This window comes from Pelobates fuscus, chromosome 1, assembly GCF_036172605.1.
Source record: "Pelobates fuscus isolate aPelFus1 chromosome 1, aPelFus1.pri, whole genome shotgun sequence".
NCBI classification, from domain to species: Eukaryota; Metazoa; Chordata; class Amphibia; order Anura; family Pelobatidae; genus Pelobates; species Pelobates fuscus.
In genome coordinates, this window is record NC_086317.1 from 14,771,021 (window position 1) to 14,785,893 (window position 14,873).

General features: G+C 39.8%; 1 protein-coding gene across 1 annotated transcript in view; it reads right to left on the minus strand.

Moving 5' to 3' along the window:
* Nucleotides 1-734: 734 nt before the first annotated feature.
* ZBTB20 (zinc finger and BTB domain containing 20) overlaps nucleotides 735-14,873 on the minus strand; it is a 778,251-nt gene continuing 764,112 nt past the window's right edge. Inside the window, exons 8-10 of the mRNA XM_063442031.1 lie at nucleotides 10,174-11,757; nucleotides 1,286-1,631; nucleotides 735-862 (exon numbers count right to left, since the gene is read on the minus strand). Coding sequence (XP_063298101.1) covers nucleotides 745-862; nucleotides 1,286-1,631; nucleotides 10,174-11,737 — 2,028 coding nt within the window. The 5' untranslated portion in view covers nucleotides 11,738-11,757 and the 3' untranslated portion in view covers nucleotides 735-744. The remainder of the gene's footprint in view (nucleotides 863-1,285; nucleotides 1,632-10,173; nucleotides 11,758-14,873) is intronic.

Consider the following 14,873-nt stretch of genomic DNA (forward strand, 5'->3'; position numbering starts at 1 on the left):
TTCCCCTCAAATAAAAATAAAATCACAATAAAAACAAAATCATATAATGACGCAGCAGCCATCAAAAAATAAAACTTTTTTTTTTTGACGAGTTGTTTTTCCTCTGTGAACCAGATATTTTGAAGTCCCAGCGGTTAAATGCATAAGAATATCCTTCAGATTAAAAAGCAAGGGGGAAAAAAAAATAAACAAAAAAATAAAAAAATAAACACTGTTAGCGGCATGTTAGGAGACAGTAGGCCTTTTTTTAATATTTCTTTATATTATTTGTTTTTTTTTTGTAGTGCTCTACACAAGTGGAAAAAAAAGTTAAGTTTTTATTTTTGTAGCTTTTTCGTGGATTTTTTATTTTTTTTTCAAGAGTTTTCTTTTGTCTTTTTTTGTTGTTTTTTTTTGTCTTTTTTTTCTCAAAGAAGGGTTGTATTTAGAGGCCAGTAGCTTGAATTCCAACCAGTGGAAATTCAGGTATTTCTACCAGGCCTTAAGGCCACCATCTGAGGGAGACTGGATAAAATATATACGCAGGTTATATATCTTGATATATATAGATATATATATTCACCCACTCTCCGGAAATGTAATGTACCAGCAGGCAATACAGTTCTTCATGTAGTACAAAATGCCAAAAAACTAAACAAAACAAAAACAAAAAACAAACAGAAAAAATACTAAAGATTAAAACAAAAATCTTAAATTCTAGTGCCATAGCTTTTGTTTGTTTTTGTTCGTAAGAATGGATGATATTTATCCGTCTGAAACGTGCATTCTCATATGGTCGTTAAAATGCTCCATTTGGTCAAACTTAGCTGGACAGACTGAGCAAACGTACGTTGTTCCCTCAGGGCATGGTATGGCCCCATTACTTGCAGGCCCAGGACGAGGGACAAGTAGAGGACCAGGAGTTGATGCAGGGGTCAGGGCTGGAGCCAGTGATGGGGTCGGTGCTAAAGCAGAGACCAAAACTGGAGCTGGAACTAAGGCTGGAGCTGGAGCCAAGACTGGAGCGGTGGCATGAACTGAAGCTGGAGACAACACCGGAGCTGGAACCATACTGGGAGCTGAAGGCAAGACCGGAGATGGAACCATACTGGGAACTGGAGGCAAGGCCGGGGCTTGACCCATATTAGGAGTTGGAGGCAAGACTGGAGCTTGTACTATACTGGGAGCTGAAGGCAAGACCGAGGCTTGAACCATACTGGAGGCTGGAGGCAAGGCCGTGCCTGAAACCATATTTGGAGCTGAAGGCAAGACTGGACCTAGAGCCATAGTGGGAGCTGAAGGCAACCCCTGTCCTGGGATGGAAACAGGAGCCTGAGCTGAACCTGGCGTTGAACCTGTAGATGGAACAGGGACTGGGATGCTGGCAGTTCCATTGGTAGCACTATGGAGAGCCACATGCCTTTCGAGCAGGGTTTTGTGAGAGAACTTTTTCTTGCAAATGTAGCACTCATAGGATTTTTCACCCCGATGGAGGCGCATGTGCACATTGAGGGAGCTCTTCTGGGTGAAGCGCTTGTTGCAGATACTACACTGATAGGCCCTCACGCCAGTGTGCGTCACCATATGTTTGATTAGATAATCCTTTAACGAGAAGGACCTCCAGCAGATGCTGCATTGGTGGGGCTTTTCTCCTATTCAAAAGTGTCAGATAAAAGAAAATAAACAAAGACTAAGAATTAGTCTGGTATAGAATACAAACATAATACAGTTTAAGGGGCAATGAAAACACACTTGTCCTGCTGCCACCTAGTAAAAATAAAATGCCACCTAGTCTATCAGTACAAACAAGACAAATGATGCAGGAACACTAAACGTTTATGTGAAGGCAACTACAACTCACAGAGCTGGTAACAAAACACAATTACATATCTAATGTGTATATTGTATCAGTTCAGAGTAAATAAAAACAATAATCAAGATGTAAATAAATACAATGTCATAAATGTAGCTTAAAATGGTTCACACAGTAAGACACAAACATAACAGCCCAATGTCTAGTGAGCTATAAGAGCATTGCTGGACCATAAACTGCAGATTTGTAGAATTCAGTGATAGGAAAATGTTCCTTAAAGCTTCCAGGATGCTAATATGAAGTTTGCAAATCCATAGTACCAGGGCCGTCTTTAATATTGACTGGACACTGGGCAAAGCATTTGCTTGGTTCCCCCTGGACCCTGTCCCCCCTCCCCAGGCGTGCAATCACGTCCTCAACCCCAACGCAGTGGCAACCTAAAGTAGAGAGGTGCAATAATTTTTGGGCCTCCCTATTGCAAGGATGTTTAAAAGGTAGATGCAACTCCAGAAATGCATTGACAGCTGGGGCTCTACCATTTACCCATGTTTGCAGGTTTGTATTTAGCACTAAGCAGTTTTTGTGTGTTTGAATGTAAACAGGTTTTTGTATGGAGTATGTTTGTATGTGGTGTTGGCGTGACTGCAAGCATGTATTTATGTGTAGTGTTGGATTTTTAATGCAGGGGTGTATTTACATATAATTTTGGTGTGTAACACAGACGTGTGTTTGTACGTAGTGTTGAAGTTTGAATGCAGGGATGTATTTGTGTGTAGTGTTAGTGTGTGAATGCTGAGATGTATGCACATATATACACACACACACACAGATATATACACACTGAAACACATGCAGACACACCGATATATACACTGGCACATATGTAGATGTACAGACACATATACACACTGACACACAGATACACAACCTGACACACATGCAAATACACAGACATACACACATAGATACACCAAAACACACAGAGATACACACAACTTCATACAGATACACACACATATATACACACTTACACTAACAGAGATACTGGCACATATAGAGACAGACAAACTGACACACGCACACAGACATACTGACGCACACTGACAGACATACTGACACACAACACTGCCAGACACTGAAACACAAACACACACACACTGACAGACATATTGACACACACACTGACAGACATACTGACACAAACACACAGATATAACAACACATACAGACATACTAACACACATACACTGACAGACATACTGACACACATACAGACATACTGACACACACAGACACATATACTGACACACACTGACAGACCTACTGACACACACAGATATACGCACACTGACAGACATACTGACACACACACACACACACACACAATTTACACTTTTAAACCCACCCTCCAATTTTCTACCTTGAAGGCTGGCTTCCCTGCTGGTGGCTGAAGGTGTTGGGAGTTGGGGTCTGGCTCTCTAGGCAAGCCCCCCTCCACTCTGCCTACTCGTCTCCCGGCACATGCTCCTCTCTTTGTGGGAGGAAGTGACGCGCGGCAGTCACTTCCTCCCAGCCAGCCACCAAAAAGCAAGGGGCCCGGTCGCGCTGTTAAAGCGCCTCAGCGCGCATCCGGGTCCCTGTTGACAGAAGCCCACCGGGTGGCCCTTAGTGCATGAGCCACCTGGTGGGCCTCCTTAGTGTGCGGGTTACAGGCCGGAGGGGGGGAGAAATGGTTGAGGCCAGCAGGGCCCACGGTGCAGCTGCTTTGTGCCCCCCAGGAGTAACTGGGCCCGGGGCAGTTTCCCCGCGTTAAAGATGGCCCTGCAGTACCTCGTTCTCACAGGCTTGAAGGAACCATCTCCAGGCACTAAATTCTACAAAACTGCAAATTAGAGATCAACAATGCTCTTATAGATAACTAGACTTTGATATTTCATGTTAAAGGCTTTTTATATTTATATATATTAAACTGATATTCCAAGTGATGACTTTTAGAAACTAACAAATAACTGATTGATAGGTAATTCACTTTGCTACAATTTGGGTGAATTGCAGATGCCCTTAGGTTTAAGTATATCTAAAGGTATAAACATCTTTGGTGTCCTCGTTTAAAGCTGTCATGCTATCAATGCCAGCACTTCCTCCTCCCCCCCCCCCACCCCCACAGATGTTTAAATTATTAGCTTGGTGGATATATTTTCTCCTTCTTAAAGGGACACTCTATGCACCACACAACTTTAGCTCAGCAGTTTTGGTGTATAGATTATGCCCCTGTATTCTCACTGTTCAATTATCTGCCATTTAGGAGTTAAATCACCTTGTTTATGCAGCCCTAGCCACACCTCCCCTGTATGTGACCTACATGGTCTCTCTGCACACTTCCTGTAAAGAGAGATCCAATGTTTAAACTTCCTTTATTGCACAATGTGTTTAAGTTAGAATTCCTTATCTCTTGATTTTAATATAGAATTTCTTACATCTTGCTTTGTTAATATCCTGCCTGCAGCAGCCTCCTGTCTGTGATTCAAGTTAAATTAACAGAGCAGGAGATAAAAATATCTAAATTGAACACACTGTGCTGTAAGATCTGGATGTTGGCTTTGTGAGTCACTGACAGGGGAGGTGTGGTTAGGACTGCATGGACAGAAATAAAAGTGATTTAACTCCTAAATGGCAGAGAATTGACCAACACACCAAAACTGCTTAATTAAGATAAAGTTGTTTTGGTGCTGTATATATCCCTTTAATAACTGCATTTCCAAGGGATTTATACAACTTCACATCAAGGACTGTTCCTAAAAATATAAACCATTTTCCACATTAAAATAAAATTAAAATAAAAAGGTTTTATGTATAGCCTTATAGGCTATGTTTAGTAGCTGACTGGAAGGAGGACTACTGAACAAGGTTATCCTGACACAGATTAACATGGAATGAAAGCAAATCGCATTAATTTAATGAGGAGGATTCATTCCATTCTGTAAGTACTCCTTGTGATTTGTGATATAAGTATACCATTATTGCTGTTTTATTGCACTGTGTGGATATATATATATATATACATTAATTGTGTGTGGGTAAACCCTATTTTTCCATTAGGTGAATGGTGTTGATACATTTTGAAGTTCACAGAAACACATTTCTTTGATTTCGTTTTGGGTGTTGGGGAAAACACTGTATATATATTTGTAGTTGGGGGCATAAGCCGTAATAATGAGCACGTAGTAGAAAGCACAAGTCGGTTGTGGTGTGCTGGTACCGACATATTGGGTGGGCCTGTGATAAAGAGGGCCCACCCACTGAATTGTAATAAAGGGGAGAGGTGGGGGGGATGAACCCAGCGGTGACGGTTCTGTAATGGAAGGGGATGAGTTTTTATAGCCAGGTAATCCCTCACACAATTACAGGCTATGCCTTAATATATACCTTTAGTGCACTGCATTAATAATTAGATAAAGTGCTGATACACTTGTCATTTACATTTTAAAGACGAGGCTGCGGATTGAAAAGTACCGGTATTTGTCATGATAAATACATACATATATATATATATATATATACTGAACAAATTTATAAACGCAACACTTTTGTTTTTGCCCCCATTTTTCATGAGCTGAACTCAAAGATCTAAGACTTTTTCTATGTACACAAAAGGCCTATTTCTCTCAAATATTGTTCACAAATCTGTCTAAATCTGTGTTAGTGAGCACTTCTCCTTTGCCGAGCAAATCCATCCACCTCACAGGTGTGGCATGATTATTGCACATATTTATATTTGTGTTCGGGGCAACATTGATTATGATATGAAGTAAGATTGTTGTTAGCAAACCTGTGATAGGAAAAAGTCGGTTGAGGTGTGCCGAAACCGACATATGCTGTAGGCCAGTAAATGAAGTGGGCCTACACTAGAAGAGTATGGTGAATAAAGTAAGTCGGACAGTCGGACCACACGCAAGCGGAGTGTGCAGCTCATTTACCTCCCAGGCTGGTAGTTAACTACAGCCAAATTGGCGAGCAGCTGGGTGGTCATCGTTCGTATAGTCGAACACATGGCGGTGGCCATCTTGTTTAGCCGAACGTGTTCAGCGGTGTTTTATCGTCGAGTTCATGGAACTCAAATCAGACACTCGACGGCACAAACAACGCTGGGACTTCTACCTCCAGCTAGGTTCGACTAGAACTGCACAAACAAATCGCTGTTTGGTAGAAATAATCTACCGAACCAGATACACTCACTGACTCTGGGCAGGAATGGCTCTGTTCGACTATTTGAACTTTACTTTGACTGTTTTAAATAGACCAGCCGCACAGCCTAATTCTCTGGAACTATTTTGGGCATGAAACCATGCGTGCAGTCGGTCAAAAGAGACTTCCAGGAATTTCCTGAACCCCTGCTCTGATCTGGGTGATTTTTGGATATGTTGTTCATCCAGATCAGGGCTATCATGGGGATATGGGGATATGTTATGTTTTGGGGTACTTTTCATACTTTGCAAAAATGTGTGTTATTCTGCCTGGAGATAATTGTGTTACCTACAGGACTTGACTCAATTATCTCCAAGGATGAGGGGAAGGATCAGTGTCACCTACTGTACTGCATAATTATTGGCTTGTAATAATTGTCATCCTGCCCCCAAAAGGTCCACGTGGGTGTTCCCTTGCATGGGGACTTGCATAAAAGGCCAACTGTGGCTTCCATTAAATAGACCTGTTTTACCCCTTCATGAAGTTCTGGCTCATGTTTGGGGTATTGAAAAACTACACTCTGGGGATTGCTATAATCACTATACTCCCCTGAGTATAATCACTAAGCTCTTGTAAGAGCTTGTTCCTGCTACGCTCTCTGGAGGAGGAGAGGTCTACCCACTGGGAGCTGGATCCTGGTCTTGGGTCCAGGGTGGGTGAAGGACGGCGAGACCCCGGCTCAGCTGCATCACTGAAAGTAAGGATCTGCAGTGCTTATGGTGTCTGGTGGAGTGCTTGGAGCCCTCAGAAAGCACTAGGAGCATCGATTGACGGAGGTATCTGGTTGGGGTGCCAGGCGGTCCGTCACATACATATATATATATATATACTGAAAAAGTCAAATATAAAAAAGGACTTTTTCTTAATTTTGCTCTTTCACGGTTTAATTAATAGCTCCCCAATTTCCTGGCATTGCCATTCAAAGGATACCAAATTAGGGAGCCATCTGCTGGGCACATTAATCTCTAATTTGGTATTCTTATGTGGGATTGCAGTATTTAAAGATACCAAATTAATACACATGATTCTATATACTATATATATACACGCTACCAGTAGAGAGCACTCAGGAGTCTTTCAAAGTAAATTTCATCTGTTGCTTTATTGAGCAATTACAAATTCACACAACGTTCCAGTCGACGTTTCCCGCTGTATACAGACTGAAACGTTGTGTGAATTTGTAATTGCTCAAAAAAGCAACAGATGAAATTTACTTTGAAAGACTCCTGAGTGCTCTCTACTGGTATCGTATACAATTTGGTTGGAGACAGTACCGGAGCATTAAAAGACAGGGAGCATCGAGTGCTGGGACCTGGGACGTATATATATATATATATATATATTTATATCCATATACATAATTACATAAATATACACGTAGACTTCAAATATATAAATATGTATATATATTTAAATTCTACATGCATATTTATGTAATATGTTTACATAAATAAGTAATTTTATTGATTGCAATTTGAGGGACCTGCCTGACAACCCAGGCTGTAACTTTCAATGACACCCGAAAACCTGTACATGGGGGTTACTCAGGAGATTTTGCTGAACACAAATATTAGGGTTTCAAAACAGTAAAACATATAAGCGATTATAAAAATCAGTGACATTTTTGAAATTGTTTGCATTTTTCACACTCAAACGGCACTTTCACTGATGATATCTCTGTTGTGATACGTTTTACTGTTTTGAAATACTAATATTTGTGTTCAGCGAAGTCTCCCGAATATAGCAGTACCCCCCATGTGCAGGTTTTATAGTGTTTTTGAAAGTTACAGTGTCAAATATAAGGCTTGATTTTCTGTTTTTTCACATTGAAATTTGCCAGATTGGTTATGTTGCCTTTGAGAGCGTATGGTAGCCTGGGAATGTGAATCACCCACATGATGGCATACCATTTGCAAAAGAAGACAACCCAAGGTTTTGCAAATAGGGTATCTTCAGTCTTTTTTAGTAGCCACTTAGTCACAAACACTGGCCAAAGTGTTCATTATTGTTTTTTGCATGTTTAACACACAAACAAATATAAATGCTGACTTTGGCCAGTATTTGTGACTAAGTGGCTACTAAAAAAGACTGGACATACTCCATTTTGAATACCCTGGGTGGTCTACTTTAAAAAAAATATGTACATGTGAGGTGTGATTCAGAGATTTATGACAGATAACAGTGTTACAATGTCACTATTGATAAATTTCAAAAATATATATTTTGAAACAGCAATGTCCTACTTGTAGATATAGCTCTATAATTGCAAAAAAAAATATCTAAGAACATGTTAACATTGGGGATTTCTAAGCTCAGGACAAAGTTTTGTGATTATTTAGCACGGGTGTTTTTTGACGGTTTAAGATGCGTAACAGATTTTGAGTTCGAAAAAGTGTATTTTTTAAAATGGTTTTATCATATTTTATTTTTTTAATAGTAAATTATGCGATATCATAAAAATAATGGTATCTTCAGAAAGACCATCTAATGGCGAGAAACACGGTATATAATACGTGTGGGTAGGGTAAATGAGTAAGAGGAAAATTACAGCTAAACACAAACACCGCAGAAATGGAAAAATAGCCCTGGTCCCAAACGGTAAGAACATTAAAAAATGGTCTGGTCACTAAGGGGTTAATTCAGATCTTTCAGTTGTGTTTAGCAGATAGCAGATAGACCTTCGATTTAACAAGCTCTCCAAACGTTAAATACTGTTTGAAAACATTCCAAATTATATTTCTACAGACGTCACCATTAAAGTCTTTGGGAATTTTTGTAGATACATAATTTGGGAAGTTTTCCTAACAGATTGGAATCATGTGGAAAACTAATAAGCGCTAAGTATAATGGGGGGGGGTTGAAGGAGTGAATGGAATCTACCATGTCACTGTCAGCATTACACCAGCGTTTCAGATGTTACAGATTGCTACAGCAGTTTTAAATACCTCCATTAAAAAATATACGATTTAACTGTATTTACAGTGTATGAGTATTATACTCAAATCCAGACATTATTTTTACATTCTGTTGCAATTTTTTAGTAATCTCCACTACAATTAATGCCTTCATGGTCATTACAAATACCTACTAACAAGGTTTTTGACTATTTTTATTTATCTATTTTTGTCACTGCTACTGTATGTAAGAAAAATAGCATTTTTGGTTTTATACTAACATTTCAGACCCTGGGTGAAATATTACAGGATAGAGGACACTGTGTACTGTCCGAAGGTTTTCCTTTCTCAAATATTTTTTATAAATGATAAACTAATAATTGAAAAATACGTTTTTTTTGTAAATTTACATATTTTTGAAGTTTGTCTGCAAAGCAATCTATACACAAATTTCTGTGTTATATATGTTTAGATGCCTCACTTGCTTCAAATAAATGATAAACTAATACTTTTTAAAAATAATAATATTTTATCAAAAAGTGCTTGGTAGTGAAGGGGTTAAATCAGGGCCTTGGTACCCTATTTGGGGGATACCATTTTTAATATTACCAAATCAGGGAACTACCTGCTGAACAGTGCCCTAATTTGGCATTTTTTGGAATAATAGGAATAACGGTCTCAAAATTTCGCTTCATCCCGAATCAAAAATTTCAGAATTTTAGACAAACTTAGAAATTAGAAAATTAATGACTTGAATCGATACAAAAGAAAATCTTCACCCATGCATATCTCTAATACGCTTTTCACATTATTTAATATTTTTGGATAAACTTTTCGAATGATTTATCTACAAACATTCCTGTAGACTTTAATAATTCGAAAAGTTAAACCAATAATATTAAATCGAGGCCTTAGTGTGTACAGGAGTCTGAAACGTAAATTTGCCCATGATGAAAGGTCACGTTAAGAGCATCACGGCAATTTTCTAGCTGCTAAATTTTTCTTTTTCTGTTTGCAAAGGGAGTGAGTCAGAAATATAGTTTCTGGCTCTCAGGAAGGGAAGGAAGGTAGGGGCACGTTTAAGAATTCTGTTCCTGCCGGCACCTGGAATGAAAATCCATCCCTGATTGTGGTTGGTCATTATCATGCATTATTTAGGAGCTATACAAAATATTTTAAGAGCTAGGATCTGTTAGGCTCAGTTACCTCCTGGATGCTGGAGGCTGTCCTGCAAAGACTTACCTGTGTGTACAAACATGTGCTTTACGTAGTTCTGCTTGGCGGTGAATGTTTTGTTGCAGAGGGTGCATTCGTAAGGCTTCTTTTCTCCCTGTCCACTTGCTGTGCTGTGTCCTACTTGAGGTGGAGGTGTTTGAAGCTGGGTAGCAAATGTAGATAATCCACTTTGGGGAACTGTCACAAACTGGGTTTGCTGCCCAGGTATAGTGTGGGGCAAGCTGAAAAGAAAAGGTTTGGGCCCACTCCCTGCTGCCTGTGTTGTAAAGAGAGTGGGAAGGTAGGTGTTGCCAGCTGTGCCAATGACCTGGGTATTACTGGTCAGGGTTATTGGCATTCTTAAATTGCTGGTGTGTGTTTCTGTTGGGCGTAAGTAGATCTGAGTGGTTGGCAAAGCTTGTGAGACAGAAGTCTTTATGACCTCCTTTTCGGTGCTATTATTAACACTGACCACTGTGCTGTCCATATCAACATTGTTGCTCCTCTCCGGGGAGGAAGAGCTGTTATCCAAGTGCTGTTGGTTCTGGTTTTCCATGCATTCTGAAGATAAATATTTGGACTCTGCTTGGGAAGGTTCCTGCTGACACTCTCGGCTGAGAACAGGCATGTACTGATGCTCTACAGAGTCGGGCTCTGTGCCAATTGATGAGCTTACTCCAGAGTCAAAGCTCTCCCCTTTCGGTTCGCTTTCTGTGCCTTCAGCTTGATCAGTGTCTTCAGTGCACTCTTCCGACTCATTTCGCTCTATGCCCTGCAGTCTTTGTTGGCCATAGTAGTCATAGTCGTCCTCCACCTCTTGCTTGATGTGTATATCATCCGGTGGTTTCTGAATTCGGAGCGGGCGAGGCTGCTTTCGGCAATGGCTGGTCTCTGGAGTCGTGGAGAGATATCGCTCCATCCTTTGGGAGCGTTCGTGAATGCGTGTGATCCAGCTAGGTTCCTCCATATGACGTTGTCTAGGTAGCCCTATAGCAGTCTCATGGTGGCTTACAAGAGCACCACTGTAAAAGGAACGCTCTCCACTGCCATTCTGCATGGAGCATGTGTACAAAGCAGAGTAGATCCTGTCTACGCTGTGCTGCCGGTGACTCTGCAGGTAGCCAGATTCGGTGTCACTGCTTTGCCCAGATGTTCCAGATTCTGGAGTTCCTCTGGGTGTCTCCTGGCCAGAGTCCTGTATCAGGGCGTACACCCCTCCTACATTTTGTGAGACAATTCGCGTGCACTCGTCTATGACAGTTTTTATCTGCAGAATGCTGGCAGCTGTTAGGATCTGAAGGGCCTCGGTCTGTGTGACCCGCAGCACTCCGCTGTACATGAAGTCAATCAGCTTCTGCACGGCATGGACAGACACCACGGAGGGGATTTCGATGTCACTGTATCCTAAGAGCAGTTTGTCCTGGAAAAATGGACTCCCAGCGGCCAGCACGCAGCGGTGGGCCCGCAGCATGCTTCCGTGGATACGCACCGTCACGTCACAGAAGTGGCCACGGTTGCGCTGCTCGTTTAGTGTCTCGAGCACGGAATTGCTGAAGTTGTGAAGGTTGATGCTGTGAATGCGCTCTGTCATCCCCTTGCAACTGATATCACCTACAAGGAAGGAGCAGAGACAAACAAGGTCAATCACAGCCAGAAAATAAATATTTACAGACAGTGTTATCAGGTTAACACTCATTAAAGACTATCCTTGGTATTGTAGATGTTTGCCAACATTTCTCGTGATGCTCAGCCAGGAAATGCAATTCACAAACATCTCCAGTGATCTAACACTGTCCATAGTTACGCATGGACCATTTCATTACAATGTGCATTCAGGATTTTATCAATGTTGGTTTTCATAAAAAAAAAAAAAAAAAAAAAAAAAAAAGATAAACTAAAACAATGTATTTTTCTTAAATTCAAACATTTCCCAGCATTTTAAAAATTAAAACAATGTATACATATTTATACACACACAAATACATAAAATAACCTGGTGTGTACATTGCCAGTCAAGGTTTATGATTTCTATCTTTAATCAGATAATGAGCTTCCTCAAACTCAACACAAAAAGTAAAGCAGGGACCTGATGGAAGGAACAGGACAGGTAACTAGTCTCTGTGTCAGGCTGCGGCTGGACACACCTGGTATACCATTCTAGTTGAGTTATTATTTTAATGGCGTCATCAATTTGTTTTTAAATAAAATATTTTAATAAATAGAATTGTGGTATGAGTGGATAGCTCATAGTTCACACACGTACTCAATCCAAGCAACAGTTACATTCATTATACATCTAAACTGACAGTAATTCACACAACCCCAACGTTGCCTTGTCTACTTTACGAATGCACTCTCATCTGTCTTTACGATATTGTCAGTTTACATACACACAAATAGATAAATAGATAGATATATAGATAGATGATTTATGGATGAATGGATAGATAGATAGATAGATAGGTGATTTATGGATGAATGGATAGATAGATAGATAGGTGATTTATGGATGAATAGATAGATAGATAGATAGGTGATTTATGGATGAATAGATAGATAGATAGATAGATAGGTGATTTATGGATGAATGGATAGATAGATAGATAGACAGATTTCAAATAGATAGATAGATAGACAGATTTCAAATAGATAGATAGATAGACAGACAGACAGACAGACAGGTGATTGATAGATAGATAGATAGACAGGTGATTTATGGATGGATAAATAGATGATTTATGGATGAATGGATAGATAGATAGATAGATAAGTGATTTATGGATGAATGGATATATAGATAGATCGATAGATGATTTATGAATGAATGGATATATAGATAGATCGATAGATGATTTATGGATGAATGGATAAATAGATAGATAGATAGATAGGTGATTTTTGGATGAAAGGATGAATGGATAGATGGATAAATAACTTGGGGGGATAGTAAACAAATATGTACCTGAGTGGACAATAAGTTAAAAACACCTTGGCATTCAGCCATGCAGATCCTACCCATGCAACTAGCACTTTTGGAAGGTATGGGTAAATATTCGCTAACTATAAATCTTGAAAACAGTTACAGATTTAAAAATAATATAAGATCTGAAAATATATGGAGTTTTAAAATGAAGTGCGATGAGAATCTTAGTAATAGTGACAGTCTATTCACTAAGAGAAAAAAATAACAAAAAACAACACATACAATCTTAAAAAAAACAAACATCTATATCAAAACTGCAATGCAAATACACAACACAAGAGGGCAGCAGAGAACTTTTATTAACTAGCATTTAGTAGCCAGCACTGCCTGGCACAGTGATGTTGCATGATATTGGCGTCACTAAAAGTCTACATTGACAAAATAAAAAAAAATAAAAAAATCAACACATAAATTATAATGAGCTGGATTCAGAAGAGTGTTCAAAAAAATAAAATGTATTCTGTGAACCTTGCATGATCATTCAATTAATAGCTGTGCAAAATTCACAGCATACTAATTCTAATTTCCATAATTATGATGCATTAAATTATCACTACATTAGCACTCAATCTACACCCAAAGGTCCCCGTGAGAGGAGTGTTAAAATCATCTGCAACCCCCACGAAAAGCTGACAATCTACACGCAGGACAGGAGTCAGCAAAGAGTTAAAGGGACACTCTAAACACAAAAGTCATCTCCATGCAGCAGTTTTGCCCCTTTTATCTCACAATGTAACACATTGCTGGCAGCTACTACGGTCTCTGACTCCTTAAAATACTTCCCGATTGGCTTCATCACAATGTATGATGTCAATGAACGCAGCTAATGCACTGGATTTGATGGTTCTAGATGAGAAGCATTGGCTTGGCTGTGTGTGGTGACAATGGTGGATGAGCCATTTGTTCTCAATCCTATATCATCAGCAGAGGATTAGCGGTAAATAAAACATTTTATTTTATAAAACGGACTTAGTCGAAGAGACAGGAACTTTAAAAATAACTTTTTTTAAAACAAAATTGTGCGGCAAGGAGACATTTAGGGGAAATTACAGGGAATTCAAAGTGTGTTTCAAATTTAAGCCATTCTAAAACCACACTTGATTTGGATTATTTTTGGCAAAAATTTTTATTTCAATTAGAATTCATATTGAATTCCTAGTAATTCGATAGTAAATAATTACATTACAGAGATAGTGATAGTAACTGTTAGAGCGGGAGCACATTCACAGCATATTCTCCCATAGACTGTGATGGTAACTGTGAGAGACGGAGCACATTCACAGCATATTCTCCCATAGACCGTGATGGTAACTGTGAGAGAAGGAGCACTGTCACAGCATATTCTCCAATAGACAGTGATGGTAACTGTGAGAGCGGGAGCACTGTCACAGCATATTCTCCCATAGACAGTGATGGTAACTGTGAGAGCGGGAGCACTGTCACAGCATATTCTCCCATAGACCGTGATGGTAACTGTGAGAGAGGGAGCACTGTCACAGCATATTCTCCCATAGACAGTGATGGTAACTGTGAGAGCGGGAGCACTGTCACAGCATATTCTCCCATAGACAGTGATGGTAACTGTGAGAGCGGGAGCACTGTCACAGCATATTCTCCCATAGACAGTGACGGTAACTGTGAGAGCGGGAGCACTGTCACAGCATATTCTCCCATAGACTGTGATGGTAACTGTGAGAGAGGGAGCACTGTCACAGCATATTCTCCCATAGACAGTGATGGTAAC